Source organism: Meles meles, chromosome Y, assembly GCF_922984935.1.
Source record: "Meles meles chromosome Y, mMelMel3.1 paternal haplotype, whole genome shotgun sequence".
In the NCBI taxonomy this organism is placed as follows: domain Eukaryota; kingdom Metazoa; phylum Chordata; class Mammalia; order Carnivora; family Mustelidae; genus Meles; species Meles meles.
Window position 1 is genome coordinate 10,869,312 of NC_060088.1, and position 18,148 is coordinate 10,887,459.

An 18,148-nucleotide genomic window follows, 5' to 3' on the forward strand; every position below is an offset into this window, starting at 1 on the left:
ACAGAAATTCTTAGTGTAGATGGAGTATGGTTATTGGTAGGCAGAAAGGGAAACTTTTATAAAAAGATTTTATTCATTTATTTGACAGACAAATATCACAAGTAGGCAGAGAGGCATGCAGAGTCAGAGAGAGGGGGAAGCAGAGAGCCTGGATGTGGGGCTTGATCCTAGGGTTCTGGGATCATGACCTGAGCTGAAGGCAGAGGCTTTAACGCACTGAAATACCCAGGTGCCCCAGAAAGAGAACTTTTCATTCAAAACTAAGATTGCCTGACCAATGTATGTTCTGTTTCTTGGGCACAAAGATTATCCCACATAATTTTTTTATAAAAATACATTGGCTGTTGCAAGAAAAGCAATTTTCCCCTGTGTTTCAGGGGAGCATAAAATAGATTTTATTTATAATACTGTCATTTTTAAAAAATTTCCCACTGTTTAGAATGTCATTCATGGTAGATCTCTTGACATCTCTTAAAATATTTTACTTCCTGAGTATCTAACAGATATTTATAGGCATATTAAACAAAATCACATTTATTCCACTAATAGGACTATGAAATATATTTGATACTATTTGACACAGACTACTTACAAAAGATAAACAGATAAGTTAACTCTATATTCAGAAGCCTAAGTACATTTTATTTTAGCAAGTGGTAACAACAGATCCAGGGTACTATAAAAAATTGAGGCAAAATACACTTTATATGAAAATAACCACTTTAAAACATACAAATCAGGGACATTTTTATCTTTGTAATGTTGTATCATATTACATCTCTATTTTTTTAAACATTTTCAACATCTTAAGAAGAAATACTTTAAAACAGAACTTTCCATTCCCCTGTCACCTGGTCCAGAGCAACCACTAATTTGTGGTCTCAGTGACTATGCTTTCTTTATATACAAGTTACACAGATTTAAATTCCAAATTGTCAGGATATTTTAAATCTTTTGTTTTACTCTTTTTTTTGCAGTTTTCCTTTACCAGGTTTTATGTTATTGGTATCAACCTAGTTTGAGTGTGTTTAGAAGTAAGGAAATAATTTTATTTCAGGGGCTAAATACAATTATGTATTTATTTCATAAAAATTTTTTGTAAAAATTAGATTTTATAGATCTTATTTTTTTGGTCATTGTCTACATAAGTTTAAGTATTTTATTTTTAACTGAATGAGTTTCAAAAAGAAACACTCTGGCTGAATGTTATCCTTTAATTGCTAGGAGACCAAGATCTTGTGATGTCACAACAACTCGGGTGGTGGCCCATTGTGATGGTCTGAATAGTTTATCTGTATAAGCCAGCCAAAGCAGCATTTGAAGCTGCAGTGTTCAAAACCATGCAGATGAGAAACGTAGCTGAAGGAAAACTTATTTGAGATGGCACACGTTTCTTCAGAAATTCAAGATGATTCTCTTAAAAATGGATCAACTGCTTCCACAGCCTCCATTAGCTCTCCTTTGTGTGATCATGCATTCACTGGAGATGTGGACCTGAGGTCTATGATTGAAGAAAATGCTTTTCAGGCCTTGTCGGGAGGATCCTTGATAAAAAGACCACGTTACACATTCTGTGTCTCTGAACCAGATGAAGATAATGATTTCCTTTCTCTGACCTTTCCCAGAAAACTTTGGAAAATAGTTGAAAGTGATCAATTCAAGTCAATTTGGTGGGATGAGAAGGGAACTTCTATAGTGATTGATGAGGAACTTTTCAAGAAAGAAGTTTTGGAGAGAAAGGCTCCTTTCAGAATATTTGAAACTGGAAGTATGAAGAGTTTAGTTCGTCAGCTTAATCTTTACGGATTTAGTAAAATGAGACAGAGTTTTCAAAGATCTGCTTCTTTGGCTGACTTTCTAGCAGAGGAAAAAGAAGTCTCTGTTTTAAGCAAGGTATTTAAAATTTTTATTACTTAAATAAAGAACATATAATATTTTACTTTGTACAGCAGTAAATATGGTAATATATAAAGCCTAAACTCAGATTTTTAAATTTCTAATTTTTAAAAAAAATTGAGGCTAGAGAATTATCATGGTTTTGCTTATTTGTGGGGCATAAGGAATAATATAGAGTACCTTGGGAGTTGGAGAGGAGAAAGGAGTTGGGGAAAATTGGAGGGGGATATGAAACATGAGAGACTGTGGACTCTGAGGAAAAAACTGAGCATTTTGGAGGGGAGGCGGGTGGGAGGTTGCGTGAGCCTGGTGGTATTAAGGAGGGCATGTGTCATATGGAACACTGGGTGTGGTGCATAAGCAATGAATTTTAGGACACTGAAAAATTTTAAAAATTAATAAAAGAAAAAAGAAAAAGAAAAAATTGAGGTTAGCTTATGCGTGAAGCATTCAGAGTTATAAGAAATTTTGCTGGTATCTTTGACCCTTAGAATGAACTTCTATTTAAATAAGGTCCTGAAGCCACTTAAACTGCTATTCACTGTTACTTGTAAATATATAACAGATTTTCACAAACCATAATTAAATGTTTTTTTCCAGTAAGTAAATTTTAAAAAATACTAATACTAATTTGTGGGATGAAACAAGTCAGATTTTACATGTTATCTTCTCTTTTATATTGGTTGGGAATGTCACTTAGTAACTTTCTCCTTTGGTTTTAGTTACAGTTCTATCATAATCCAAATTTTAAACGAGGCTGCCCCCAACTTTTAGTAAGAATGAAAAGAAGAGTCGGGATTAAAAATGCTTCTGCAGTATCACTAGTTCAAGACATCAACAAGAAATCCTGCAAAGGAGGGGATAATGTGGACAGTCTTAATTCTGGTTTTGTTGCTAAAACTAGTGGAGAAATGGTATGTTCAAACTCCACCAATTTAAATGTACCTCTAATAAGGAAGCCTTCTCCCAGCCAGAGAATTGCTACAACTTCCCCCATGAGAAGTGATTTTTCTCCTGCAATAACATCAGTCAGACCATCGGAACAAGTTGGAATGGAACAACATACTGTTTTAAACCAGTTGACCACTTTTCACATGCACTCACATAGCAGCTACACTCAAGCAAATGGTCACATTGTGAACTTTGTTACAACTACAACTTCTACATCTCAGTACCGTATTATATCTCCCTTACAGAGCAGTTATTTTGGAACAATGGTGGAGCCTTCTACTTTTTCAACTAGATATGCTCATTTGTCAGCTAGTGAGGCTCGTTTTTCTAACCTGCAACCAGCAGGCAACCCATGGTTCACAGTACCAATGATAGCTGATACTTCTGCTGCCTCACTTTCAAGGTCAACTCATCAACCCTCTCCATCATATGCACATCAAACTAATTATAACTGATCTATCAAAAGACTATCATTATGCAAGATAACAAAGATTATCACTTGTTGGCAAATGACCACACATTGGCAATTCTTTTATTTGAACAATAAAATTACATGTTCATCTTTATGGTTTCATTATCTTTATTTTTTTGAAATAGAGTAAAATAATTATGTATTTTTTGTCATTTAACAACATTTGAAGTACAACCTAAATAAATTATGTTTAAAAAAGAACGGGAGCAAAGAAAAAAAAGAAATTGAAGTTAAGTAATTTCTGAAATAGTCCAGGATGAATCAAATTAGGGCATAAATTTCAATGATGTGGAAAAGTCCCTTTTCCACATCATTTTCCACTGGGTGGCTCAGTCAGTTAAGCATCTGCCTTTGGCTCAGGTCACGATCCCAGGGATCGAGTCCCACATCAGGGCCTCTGCTCAATGGGGTATCTGTCTCTTCCTCTCCCTCTTCCCCTACTCCCATGCTTGTGCACTCTCCAATAAACTCTTAAAATTGATATGAAAGTGAATTAAATATAAATGAAATTTAGAAAAGACAAATACACAGTATTTACTTTAATATTTTCTCATATGCTCACAGTTATTTAGGAGAGTCCTTGGATTTTATTTGGCAAAGGTGGTCTTCATTAAAAAATACATTCATACTGGAATATATAACACTCTTACCAGTGTAGCAATCATTATGTTATCACATGCTACAGTCATGGACTGCATCCATCAAAATGTGTAATTTTACAAGTGGTACTATCAAAGACCTCTTTTACTCTAGTGATCTCAAAACATTCCAGTTTGTGCTTTTATTTTCTCCCCCTTGTTAATCCACATTTAATGTTTTTCTTTTTAATGGATACATTTACGTTGCTTCCTGATTCCATCCACAGCCTATTCCAGGCTTAATTCCTTATGCTGTTATGGATGCATTTTATTTTGTTTAAAAAAAACTTTTATTTAGAAGATAATATTTCAATTACAAATTTAAATTAACCTTATAACAATTAATCAAATGAAATTAAACGTATCTCAATTGATTGGCAGGCAGAAACCAACTTGCCCTTGTCTTTCAGACACTGCTGTTATTAGACATGGTGAAATGTACATTGTGCAGAGAAAGTGTCATGGGATACTTTTAAAAAAATTTCAGTGTAAAGAATTCATCGTTTATGCACCACACCCAGTGCTCCATGCAATATGTGCCCTCCATAATACATTACCAGGCTCCCCCAACTTCCCACCCCTCACCCCTTCAAAACCCTCTGTTTGTTTCTCAGAGTCCATAGTCTCTCATGGTTCATCTCCCCTTCCAATTTCCCTCAACTCTCTCCTCCTCTCCATCTCCCCATGTCCTCCATGTTATTCCTTATGCTCCACAAATAAGTGAAACCATATGATAATTGACTCTCTCTGCTTGACTTAATTCACCCAGCATAATCTCTTCCAATCCCATCCATGTTGATACAAAAGTTGGGTATTCATCCTTTCTGATGGAGGCATAATACTCCATAGAATATATGGACCACATCTTCCTTATCCATTTGTCCATTGAAGGACATCTAGGTTCTTTCCACAGTTTTGCAACCATGGCCATTGCTGCTATGAACATATGGATGTCTTTTAAATTCTGAACCCTGAAATTCAGCATAGTTAACAAGCGTCTGTTTAAAAAAAAAGATTTTATTTATTTATTTGACAGATGGAGATCACAAGTAGGCAGAGAAGCAGGCAGAGAGAGAGGAGGAAGCAAGCTCCCTGCTGAGCAGAGAGCCCAATGCAGGGGTTGATCCCAGTACCCTGGGATCATGACCTGAGCTGAAGGCAGAGGCTTTAACCCACTGAGCCACCCAGGAACCCCTTAACAAGTGTCTTAAAGACAACTATTTATGTTAGCATGTACATGGGTTTCCAGTCCACTGTCCATTTTGAGTTATATTCAACTCTTTTTAACCATGCCAATTCCAATCATATAAATTTTGTGCCAGCTCTTTCCTGGATTTAGAAGTCCCTCTCCTGGATGATTTAAACTACTACTTTAAGCAGATGTTACCTGTTGGTTTCTTTTACTTTATCTTGGACATTGGCACAGATTGAGCACGGTTACTGTCAAATGGTATGTTTTTATATGTATATATTGAATCAACAATAAATGAATGTTAGTGTAAGCCAATCAAAATTTACTTTTTGTGACTAAATATCCCTTGTCTTTCACTATTATCATAATCGGTCTTACTCTTCACTGGAAATTTTCTTTCAAGGGTAGCTCACAGTTGCACACACTACAGATAAAGAGTCTGACTTAGTGAAACTAACATCACTAGTTATCACTGTATGCACTAAATTTTCAGTTTCCAGTTTTTTGACCATTATGAAAACTTGGATATTATTGTTAATACCACTATAAGGCTTTCCCCCCTTCTGTTTCATTGAAATATAGGATTATTTCTCTGCCTTTCACAATTTCTTCAGCTTCTTGACAAGTCACGTCTGAGAGAATTTGCTACATACTTACCAGCTCTGTTTCCTTTTTTTTTTTAAACTTTATTTTTTCAGTGTTCCAAAATACATTGTTTATGCACTACAACCAGTGCTCCATGAAATACGTGCCTCCTTAATACCCACCAGGCTCATCCAATCCTCCAATCACCTCCCCTCCAAAACCCTTGGTTTGTTTCTCAGAGACTGCAGTATCTCATGATTCTTGTCCCCCTCCAATTTCCACCAACTCCCTTCTCTCGTCCCAATGTCCTCTGTGTTATTCCTTATGCTCCACAAATAAGCAAAACTATATGATAATTGAATCTCTCTGCTTGACTTATTTCACTCAGCATAATCTCATCCAGTGCCATTCAACTTTTGATACAAAAGTTGGGTATTCATCCTTTCCGAAGAAGACATAATATCCATAGAATATATGAACTATATCTTCTTTATCCATTCCTCTCTTGAAGGGCATCTTGGCTCTTTCCACAGTCTGGCAACTGTGAACATTGTTGCTATGAACATTGAGGATACATATGGCCCTTCTTTTCACTACATCTGTATCTTTGGGGTAAATACCCAGTAGTGCACAAATGGCTAACAGACACATGAAAAAATGTTCATCATTAGCTATGAGGGAGACTCAAATCAAAACCACATTTACATACCACCTTACACCAGCAACATTGTTGCTATGAACATTGAGGATACATATGGCCCTTTTCACTACATCTGTATCTTTGGGGTAAATACCCAGTAGTGCACAAATGGCTAACAGACACATGAAAAAATGTTCATCATTAGCTATGAGGGAGACTCAAATCAAAACCACATTTACGTATCACCTTACACCAGTTTGAATGGCCAAAATTAACAAGACAGTAAACAACAATGTTGGAGAGGATGTGGAGAAAAGGGAAACCTCTTACACTGTTGGTGGGAATGCAAGTTGGTACAGCCACTTTGGAAAACAGTGTGGAGATTCCTGAAGAAATTAAAAATAGGCTATCCTATGACCAACTCTGTTTCTACAACAGTATCCCAAATATTATGCCGACTGATGTGCATAACAGTGACAAAATTCATCCCCTTGGCCTCTGAGATAGCTGGGATTAGGATGAAGTATAGATCTGAACATCCACAGATCTTAGGCTGACAATTGATTCTATCAATCATCCTATCGGAACAACACATATTTTCAAGTTGTGCCTACACAGGGAAACTTTAGAATCATCACTCTGATTTATTCCTGGAGTTTCAGGACAATACCCTGGTAAAAGATGTCCATATGCCTTTACACACTATTTTTTAGTTCTCTGATGTGTAATTATAGAGAATGTAGCTTAGCAACAGGGTTAAATGTTCTAAATAAATGTTTCAAAGGAAAAAGTTGAGTCCTAAAGTAATAAAAAGTGAAAAGATTTAAGTGGAGTAAATGGAGAACACGGGGAGAATTAAAAGAAAAAAAAATCATGGGAGAAAGTGAGAGGATGGATAAGTTGTTTAAACTATGTGAGTTAAATATGGCAACAGTAAGGACAGAATAAGGCGTCAGAAAGAAAAGGCAGGAAAGTGAATAAGCAAATGCAGAAAACAGGTAAGCATGACTTGAATATGCGATTGTTTCTATTTCCTTGGTGTTCGTTGTGATCTCTCCCTTTTCGTTCATAATTTTATTAATTTGGGCTTTTTCTCTTTTCTTTTGGATTAGTGCAGCTATGGTTTATCGATCTTATTGATTTTTTTCAGAAAACCAGCTTCTAGTTTCATTGATACATTTTACTGTATCTCTGGTTTCTACCTCATTGATCTTTGCTCTGATCTTGATTATTTCCCTCTTGCGTGTGGAGTTGGTTTGATTTGTTGTTGATTCTACACTTCTTTAAGGTGTAGAGACAGCTGGTGTATTCTGGATTTTTCAATGTTTTTGAGGGAGGCTTGGATGACTATGTATTTCCCACTTAGAACCGCCTTTGCTGTTTCCCATAGGTTTTGGACTGAAGTGTCTTCATTCTCCTTCTTTTGTATGAATTGTTTAAGTTCTTCTTTGATCTCCTTGTTGATCCAAGCATTTTTAAGCAAGGTGGTCTTTAGCTTCCAGGTGTTTGAGTTCCTTCTGAACTTTTCCTTGTGATTGAGTTCCAGTTTCAAAGCATTGTGATCAGAGAATATGCAGGGAATAATGTCAGTCTTTTGGTATCGGTTGAGTCTTGCTTTGTGACCCAGTATGTGGTCTATTCTGGAGAAGGTTCCATGTGCACTTGAGAAGAATGAGTATGCTGTTTTTTGTTTTTTGTTTTTGTTTTTGCTTTTTAATTTGGACTTTATTTATTTATTTATTTTCAGCGTAACAGTATTCATTGTTTTTTTTTAATTAATTTATTTATTTTCAGCGTAACAGTATGCTGTTGTTTTAGGGTGGAAAGTTCTGTATATGTCTATGAGGTCGATCTGGTCCAATGTTTCATTCAATGCTCTTGTTTCTTTATTGATTTTCTGCTTGGATGATCTGTCTATTACTGAGAAAGGTGTATTAAGATGTCCTACTATTAATGTATTCATATCAATATGACTCTTTATCTTGATTAATAGTTTTCTTATGTAATTGGCTTCTCCCATATTGCGGGTGTAGATATTTAAAATTGTTAGACCGTCTTGGTGAACAGTACCTTTAAGAATGATATAATGTCCTTCTGTATCTCTGATTACAGTCTTTAGTTCAAAATCTAATTTATCTGATATGAGAATCGTTACTCCAGCCTTCCTTTGAAGTCCATTGTCATGAACGATGCTTCTCCATCCCTTCACTTTCAGTCTAGGTGTATCCTTAGGTTCAAAATGGGTCTCTTGTAGACAACATATGGATGGGTCCTGTTGTTTTATCCAATCTGCAACCGTGTGTCATTTTATGGGTGCATTGAGGCCATTCACATTGAGACTGATTATTGATAGATACGTTTTTAGTGACATCATGTTACCTTTGAAGTCTTTCTGTCTGTAGATTGTCTCTATATTTCTGTTCAATGATATTCTTATGATTTCTTCTCTTTTATAGGACCCCCCTTAATATTTCCTTCAGTGTCGGTTTGGTGGTTGCTTAATATATTTTGCCAGTCCTTCTGGCTTGCCAGGTCTCTGTGGAAACGTCTGACATTGTTCTAATGGGATTTCCTGTGTATGTAAGGAGACTCTTTGTCCTAGCTGCTTTTAAGAGGGTCTGTCTAGAATTGTAATTCTTCATTCTAACTATCAGGTGTTGTGAGGACTTTCGAGAATCTAAAATCTTGGGGGAAACCTCTCTGTCTCTGGTACATGAATGTTGTTTCCATTCGTGAGGCTGGGAAAATTTTCATAGATAACTTGTTCCACTATATCTTCTAGACTCCTTTCTTTTTCCTCCCCTTCAAGGATTCTAATAATTCTGACGTTGGAACATTTCATGGCATCATTTATTTCCCTGATTCTGTTTTCATGGCTTCTGAGCTGTTTGTTCCAGGCTTCCTCCTGATCCTTTCTCTCTATCTGTTTGTCCTCCAGATCACTAATTCTATCTTTTGTATCAGTTAGCCTAGCTTTTAGAGAATTTAGAGTGGATTGGAATTCACTGAGAGCATTTTGAACATCATCCCTGTTAGGTCAGTTGTGCGCTAACATTGTGAACATCATCCCTGGTGGCTTTCCCTTCTGCCCTATCAATTTCATTTGGTCCTCCATGGCTTTCTCCAACCTAGCTATTGCCTGGATAATTGTTAGTCTGAATTCCTTTTCCGACATATTGTCTATGTCGATAGCCATTAGCTCTGTTGCAGAAGGTATTTTTCTTCTGTTGGGCATTCCTCCTCCTAGTCATTTTGATAAGAGATGACTAAATGGATGCAGCTGGATGTATCGACTGTGGTACAGACAAGGTGCACTCTGGAACCCTTCTGTTCAATCAGGGTTCCTCACCCAAATGAGAAAAAAAGAAAAAAGAAAAAGATATAGAGGAAAAAAGAGAGAGAGGGGGAGAGACAGGAAAAAAGGGAAGATAAAGAGAAGGCTCAGCCCAAATGGGCCCCAGGTAAGATTTATGAAGTATACATAGAAAAATAGACAAAGAGACTGATAAAAGTATATGACAAGAGAAAAAAATATATATATATATAAGCAAAAAAAGGAAGAACCTCGTCAAAAAGAACCCTAAGCATTAGATTTATATACTATCAGGACAAACACAAATACACAGAAACTGGCGGAAGGAAAAGATGGGAGAGTGGTTATAAATTCTCATTAGGGCGAGGAATGTTTTTTTGATTCTTCCTGGATGTATCTTGATGTCTTTTTTAAGGGACTCAACATTCCTAAGATAAAGGGATATTAAAAATTGGTTTACCTATGGGGGTAGCATTGATTGGGGAAAGGGGATTACCTTGAAGTTTAACTTTATATGTATATTATAAAATAAAAATTAAAAAACAATAAACTAGACTAAACTAAATTAAAAATTTTAAAAGGATTTAAAACATAGGAAAGCAAAAGAAAAACATGGGCGCATGTATCAAAAAGTTCAGGTTAGAAGGTTGTTCTCTTGTCATCTTCTTCTTCTTTTTTTTTTTTTTTTCTTCCCTTCCTGGTTGGTTTTCTGGAGGAGGGGCCTGCCATGTGGGTTTTCAGTCAATGATGTTCCCTGAGTTAGGTCCTCCCACTCCCCTCAAGGGAGTGGGCTCTGAGGAAACCAATTTTTTCAGGCTTTTATTTTCTGGAGGTTTTTATGTTTGTTCATCTGCTTTCTCTCGCCTTGACAGCTTTTGATGGTTTTTGGAGGTTTAGAGGAGAGCAAACTGCACCCAGACCTCCCTCTTAGAGAGAAGCCTCAGAATGCTCTGCAGAGCTGCTGGCAGAGTCGGTTCCAAGTCACCGTCCCTGGGGATGCAGGATCTCCTCCTTGTACCCAAAACCAGGGCAGCGGTGGCTATCTGGGCAGCTCCAGACTGCCAGATAGGTTCCAAGCAGTGATTGCACACTGAGATTTTCCTGGTGGCTCAGGCTGGGAGTGCCTGGTTTTTCCGGGTGCCAGAGATCTTGGCTAGCACCTGTGAGCACCTCTCCCAGGAGAGGGTGTGGGGCACCCGTGTTTCAGGAATGCCATCAGGCGAGGCTCCCAGCCCCTCACTGGAGCCGGACCCCACGCATTCTTGGATGCACTGGTGACTCAGGTGCGCTGGGGCCTCAGGGACCAAGACCTGGCTTCTCCGCTGCACTCTCTCTGGCTCAGTGCCAGGAGAGGCTGTCCTGGGTCGGGGAACTTAAGCCCCTGTCCCTACCCTCACTGATTCCCACACCCCCCCCCCCCCCGTGACCCTTTGCTCTTTTTTTCTTTTTCTTTCTTTTTTTTTTTTTTGGAGTGCTTTCAACCGGACTCCAAGCTAATGCTGGTCCCCAGATACAGGGCACTCTCGGATTGAGGTATTAATTTCCAATTGGTCGCCTCTGTTGGCTCCCTCCCCCTTTTGTTTATCTTTCCATATCAGTCCGACGTTCCCACTGTGCTTTACCTGCCCACTGGTGTCTTCTTCTCCTGTAGAGATCCAGACGTGTATAATTCTGATCTCAGGCTGATCTCATGAGTGATCAGAGATCTCTGGTAGGTAATCAGCTCACTTTAGGGTACAGGTTGAAACGGCACCTCCTCCTACTTCCCCGCCATCTTGACTCCCCCCCAGTGTACTTTTAAAATTCATTTGTTCTACTTGCACTGCTGGATATTTACCCCAAAGGTACAGATGTAATGAAAAGAAGGGCCACCTCTACCCCAGTGTTCATAGCAGCAATGGCCACAGTCTCCAAACTGTGGAAAGAACCAAGATGCCCTTCAATGGACGAATGGATAAGGAAGATGTGGTCCATATATACTACAGAGTATAATGCCTCCATCAGAAAGGAGGGATACCCAACTTTTGTAGCAACATGGACAGGACTGGAAGAGATTATGCTGAGTGAAATAAGTCAAGAGAGAGTTAATTATCATATGGTTTTTCTTATTTGTGAAGCATAAGGAATAACACAGAGGACACGGGGAGATGGAGAGGAGAAGGGAGTTGGGGGAAATTGGAGGGGGAGATGAACCATGAGAGGCTGTGGACTCTGAAAAACAAGCTGAGCATTTTGGAGGGGAGCAGGATGGGAGGTTGGGTGAGCCTGGTGGTGGGTATTAAGGAGGGCACGTATTGCTTGGAGCACTGGCTGTGGTGCATAAACAATGCATTCTGGAACACTGAAAAGAAATTAAGAAAAAAAAGCTCATTTGTTCCAATCTTAGTTCTGGTCACACATAAAATTCTTCTACAAAGTATTTCCTTCACAAACCTTGTCCAAATTTCTTTCTTTTTCATATTTTGTCCTAAACTTTCTTTTCCTAAATAACCCCTCTCCTTTAAGGATAAAATCAGTTCCTTTCACTCACTAAAACTGTACCATCATTCATTATATCTTTCTTACATATTTCCTACTTTTCCTACATAGTTATTTCCCTTATCATTTCTACAAGTCTCACATGTAGCAGAATTTTAACTCTTAGAAGCCTTAGTCTCTAGCGAAAACTGAGTAGTAACTACGTGTAAACTGTTACACCAGAATTCTTTAGGTTCAAAATTTACAAATACATTTCATTATCTCTAAAAATTAGTGCTATTCTATAGTACAGTTTTTTATTTTATTTTATTTTATTTTATTTTTTCAGTGTTCCAAGATCCATTGTTCATGCATCACACCCAGTGTTCCACGATACCTCCTTAGTACCCAACACCAGACTCACCCCCAACCTCACACACCCCTCCCCTGCAAAACCTTCAGTTTCTTTCTCAGAGTCCACAGGCTCTCATGGTTTGTCTCTCTCTCCAATTTCCCCCACCTCATGTTTACTAACAGCCTCAAATTTATCTTTGGTTTCTCTTTGATAAGAAGGGAAGTGGATAAACCTATGCTTGGTAATCAGTGCTTTACTATTTTGTTTCATTTGGAAGCATTTAGATATTCCATAAATTTAACCCAATTTATCATTTAACTTAGTCAGTTTCAGATTATCTAAAGTTTTAAAAGCTATTAAACTTTTTATTCATTTAAACAATTTGCTTTTATAAATTACTCATGAAAACACTAACAGATAAAATTTAACCATCATTTTAAATCATCCTATAGCTGACAAATTCCAACAAATAGTGCATGAATTCAACTAATAAATTCAGGTGGGGAAAAGCTGATTATTGGTATTGTATTTGACACTGATAACCCCAGAATACATGACTGTTTTAATTAAACCAATTAAACCAATAAACTTATTGGTTTTAATTAAACCAATAAACTTAAACTAGTTGTAATATTGAATTTTTTCCAGATCATGTGAACTTGAAAAACATTTTGGTCTCTGTCTTTATGAGATTTAGAAGGCCCAGTTCGGTTTTTAAAAAATTGCTTAGAGATGCCTGGGTGACCCAGTTGTTCAGTGTCTGCCTTTGGCTCAGGTAATGATCCCAGGGTCCTGGGATCCAGCCCCAAGTCTAGCTCCCTGTTCCCTCTTCTGCTTGTGCTCTCTCTGTCAAATAAATAAATAAAATCTTTATAAATTAATAAATAACTAAATAAAATGTTTATTTAAATTCAATTTTGGTAACATTTAGCGTATTATAAGTTTCATGGGCAGAATGTAGTGATTTATCAGATGCATATCACTCCCAGTGCTCATCACATCACATGCCCTCCTTAATACCCATCACCCATTTACACCATTCTCCCCATTCCCTCCTCCAGAAACCCTCAGTTTGTTCCCTAGAATTAAGAGTCTCTTGGGATTTATCTCCCTCTCTAATTTCATCTTATTTTATTTTCCCTCTCTACCCCTATGATCCTCTGTCTTGTTTCTTAAATTTCATATAATTGTCTTTCTCTGACTGACCTATTTAGCTCAGCAAAATATCCTTCATCCAGCTTATCCACGATGAGCTAAATGATAGTATTCATCTTTTCTGATGGCTGAGTAATATTCCATTATATATCATTATACATATATAATATATATAACACATTACATATATGGTATATGATAAGTCTTCTTTATCTGTTCGTCTGTTGATGGACATCTGGGCTTTTGTCACAGTTTGGCTATGGTGAACATTGCTGCTATGAACATTGGGGTGTCGATGTCTCTTTGGATCACTACATTTGTATCTTTGGGATAAATCCCTAGTAGTGCCACTGCTGAGTTATAGGGTAGCTCTATTTTCAACTTTTTGAGGACCCTCCATTCTGTTTTCCAGAGTGGCTGCAACAGCTTGCATTCCCACAAAAAGTGTAGGATGGTTCCCCTTTCTCTGCATCCTCGAAACACCTGTTCTCTCTTGACTGGTTAATTTTACCCATTCTGCCTGGAGCGAGGTGATATCTCACTGTGGTTTTGACTTGTATTTCCCTAATGTTGAAGGATGTTGAACATTTTTCGTGTGTCTTTGGTCACTTGTGTGTCTGCTTTGGAGAAATGTCTTTCCTATCTTCTGCCCAATTGTTCATTAGATTTTTCAGTTTTGGGTATTGAGGGTGATAAATTATGTATGGATTTTGAATGCTAGCCCTTTATCTGATATCATTTGTAAATATCTTTTCCCATTCTGCACATTGACTTTTAGTTGTTTCAACTGTCTCTGCCTTTTGTTGGATGAAATCCCAATAGTTCATTTTTGCTTTTGTTTCCCTTGTCTTTGGAGATGTGTCTAACAAGAAGTTGCTAAAGCTGAGGTCACAGAGGTTGCTTCCCTAGGGTTCTGATGGATTCCTGTCTCACACTGAGGTCTTTCATCCATATTGAGTTTATCTTTGTGTATGGTCTAAGAACATGGTCCAGCTTCATTCTTCTGCATGGGGCTGCCCAATTTTCCCAACACCATTTGTTGAAGAGGCTGTCCTTTATTCATTTGGATAGTCTTTCCTGCTTTGTCAAAGATTAGTTGACCATAGAGTTGAGGATCTATTTCTGGGCTCTCTATTCTGTTCTATTGATCTATGTGTCTCTTTTTGTGCCAATACCATACAGTCTTGATCACTACAGCTTTGTAATAGAACTTGAAGTCAGGCACTTCATTAACTTTGGTTGTGTTTTCAACATTCTTTTGCCTAGTCAGAGTCTTCTCTGGTTCCATACACATTTTGGGACTTGTTCCACCACTGCGAAAAATGTTGATAGTAATTTGATAGAGATTGCGTTGAATGTGTAGATGGCGCTGGGTAGCATAAATATTGTAACAATATTTGTTTTCCAATCCATGAGTATAGAAACTTTTCCCATTTCTTTGTCTTTCTCAGTTTTTTTTTTTTTTCATAAGTGTTCTATAGTTTTCAGAGTACAGATCTCTTACCTCTTGCATTAGGTTTATTCCTAGGTATCATACAGTTTTTGGTGCTATTGTAAGTGGGATCAATTCTATGATTTGTCTTTCTTCTGCCTCCTTGTTTGTAGATAGAAATGCAACTGACTTCTGTACATTGATTTTATAGCCTGTGACTTGCTGAATATCTGTTCTGGCTATATTTTTGTGGAGCCTTTGTGTTTTCTCCCTAGGGGACCATGTCATTTGGAAAGAGTGAGAGTTTGACTTCTTTACCGATTTAGATGCCTTTTATTTCTTTTTGTTGTCTGATTGACAAGGCTAAGACTTCCAGTACTATGTTGAAAAATGGTGGTGAGAGTGGATGGACATCCTTATCATGTTCCTGATCTCAGGGAAAGGTTTCAGTTTTTCCCCATTTGGGATGATATTTGCCATGGGCCTTTTATATGGCTTTCATGATATTGAGGTATGTTCCCTTTATCTCTACATTGTGAGGGGGGAGGGTTACCAAGAAAGGATGCTGTATTTTGGCAATTGCTGTTTCTGCATGTAATGAGAGGATTCTGTAGTTCTTGTCTTTTCTTTATTAATGTAGTGTATCACATTGAATTGTGGGTATTGAACCTCCCTTGCAGCCCAGGAATAAATCGCACTTGGACGTGGTGAATAATCCTTTTAATGTACTGTTGGGTCCTATTAGCTTGTATCTTGGTGAAAATATTGCCGTCCATGTTCATCAGGGATATTGGTCTATCATTCTACCCAGTGGAGTCTGTGTCCGGTTTTGGTATCAAGGTAATTCTGGCCTCATAGAATGAGTTGGGAAGTTTTCCTTCCATTTCTATTTTCTGGAGCAGTTTCAGAAGAATAGGTATTGGTTCTTCTTTAAATGTTTGATAGAGGAGCAAGATGGGGAGAGGAGTAGGAGACCAAAATATCACCAGGTTTCAGGAGTTAAGCTCGATAGTTATCAAACCATTCTGAACACCTACAAACTCAACAGGAGATAGAAGAGAAGAAGAGCAGCAATCCTAGGAACAGAAAACCAACCACTTTCCAGAAGGTCGGATGTGTGGAGAAGTGAATCTGAAGCGACAGGAAGATGGACCGCAGGGGAAGGGGCCAGCTCCCAGCAAGTGGTAGAACAACGGAGCACAAAATCAGAACTTTTAGAAGTCTGCTCCACTGAGGGACGTTGCTCCAGAGGCTAAGCAGGGGATGGGGCCCTGGCAGGCACAGTGAGGATTCAGGACCCGCGGAGACACAGTAAGACCAGGGGTGTGGCAGAGCTCCCAGGTATTGCAGCAGGGGAGCCAGCTACAGAAATGGAGCTGAGGACTGGGTTTTCAACTCAGGATTCCCAGAGGCTCAGTAGGGTCATTGCTGTTCAAGCGGGGACCCCACAACTGGTAGACACAGAGAGACTCCCTCCTTCTTCCTCCAGGAGGAGTGGCATAGGAGCATGCTGCAAGTATCTGCCAGGTTTGGAGACTCCAAATGGGGCTGTGCACCAAATGCTCAGCCACAGACCTGGAGAGCTTGGAGTGTGCCCAGAGACCAGAGAGACGGGAGGGACAGACTGCTTTTCTCTGAAGGCACGTTGAGGAGTGGGCCTCTGAGCTCTTGGCTCCTACTAGGTCAGAGATTGGGAGACCGCCATTTTCATTCTCATCCTCCAAAGCTGTATGGAAAGCATTCGAGGAACAAAAGCTGCTGAGAGTGAACCCGAGCAGATTACTTAGCCTGGTCCCTGGCAAAAGTGGTGCAGTTCACCTCAGGAAAAGACATTTGAGGATCACTGTAATAGAGCCTTCCCCCAGAAGATCAGCAGGAACATCCAGCCAAGACCAAGTTCACTGGTCAATGAGAACTGTGGAGCTCCAGAGCTAGGGGAAAGCAACACATAGAATTCATGGCTTTTCTCCATGATCTTTTAATCATTCAAAGTTAATTTTTTTATGTGTCTGATAGCCATTTGTATGCCTTCATTGGAGAAGTGTCTGTTCATGTCTTCTGTCCATTTTTTGACATGATTGGGCACGGTCGCCAAACTGTGGAAAGAACCAAGATGCCCTTCAGTGGAAGAATGGACAAGGAAGATGTGGTCCATATAAGCTTTGGAGAATTATGCCTCCATCAGAAAGGATGAGTACCCAACTTTTGTAGCAACATGGATGGGACTGGAAGAGATTATGCTGAGTGAAATAAATCAAGCAGAGAGATTCAATTATCATATGGTTTCACTTATTTGTGGAGCATAACAAATAACATGGAGGACATGGGGAGATGGAGAGAAGAAGGGAGTTGAGGGAAATTGGAAAGGGAGATGAACCATGAAAGACTATGGGCTCTGAAAAACATTCTGAGGGTTCTGAAGGGGTGGGAGGGTGGGAGATTGGGGGAGCCAGGTGGTGGGTAATATGAAGGGCACGTACTGCATGGAGCACTGGGTGTGGTGCATAAACAATGAATTCTGTTACGCTGAAAAGAAATTTTAAAAAGTTTTAAAAAACAAAGTTAATTTTTTAATTCTATTTTTTAAATTTTTCCTCTTTCCTATTTGAACATTTTATAACTATTTTAACTTATTAATGCCTTTAAAAAATCTTTTTGAAACTTTCATTGTTACAGTCATATTTTTTCCCTTTATTGTAATTATTCTTATTTTCTGTATACATATAAGTTTTTTTTTCTTTAAAATTTTGGAATGAAAGTTTTTCTAATAGATCAAAATATACCCTAACTAGAGCATGGCTTTCTTCTAGTCTCCATCCTGATCACATTCTTTCCTCTTTCCTTTTTTCAACCAACTTATTCATTCCTTTTTTAGCAATCTTTTCTTTAGAATCTTTTTTAGTGTTCATCTTTACAGTCATATTCCACCCTCTCATCATGCTTAACCTTATTTTTGTATACATATAAGTTTTTCTTTCTTTAAAATTTTGGGAGGTAGTTTCTTCTAACAGGCCAAAATCTTCTAACATGCCCAAAATCAAGTGCATGTCTCTGTTCTAGTC

The 18,148-nt window shown here is 38.2% G+C and overlaps 1 protein-coding gene across 1 annotated transcript; it reads left to right on the top strand.

Moving 5' to 3' along the window:
- Positions 1-1,380: 1,380 nt before the first annotated feature.
- LOC123935768 (heat shock transcription factor, Y-linked-like) lies at positions 1,381-3,302 on the top strand. The gene is made up of 2 exons (XM_045996578.1): positions 1,381-1,893; positions 2,619-3,302. The coding sequence occupies exons 1-2, from the start codon at positions 1,381-1,383 to the stop codon at positions 3,300-3,302; spliced, it is 1,197 nt and encodes a 398-aa protein (XP_045852534.1).
- Positions 3,303-18,148: the final 14,846 nt, after the last annotated feature.

What these genes read in the sequence shown, in the direction of transcription:
- LOC123935768 (XM_045996578.1), top strand. Translation starts at nt 1,381, where the DNA reads ATGGCACACGTTTCTTCAGAAATTCAAGATGATTCTCTTAAAAATGGA. An exon ending in AAGTCTCTGTTTTAAGCAAG is followed by an intron (nt 1,894 to 2,618) that starts GTATTTAAAATT and finishes CTTTGGTTTTAG; the next exon opens with TTACAGTTCTATCATAATCC.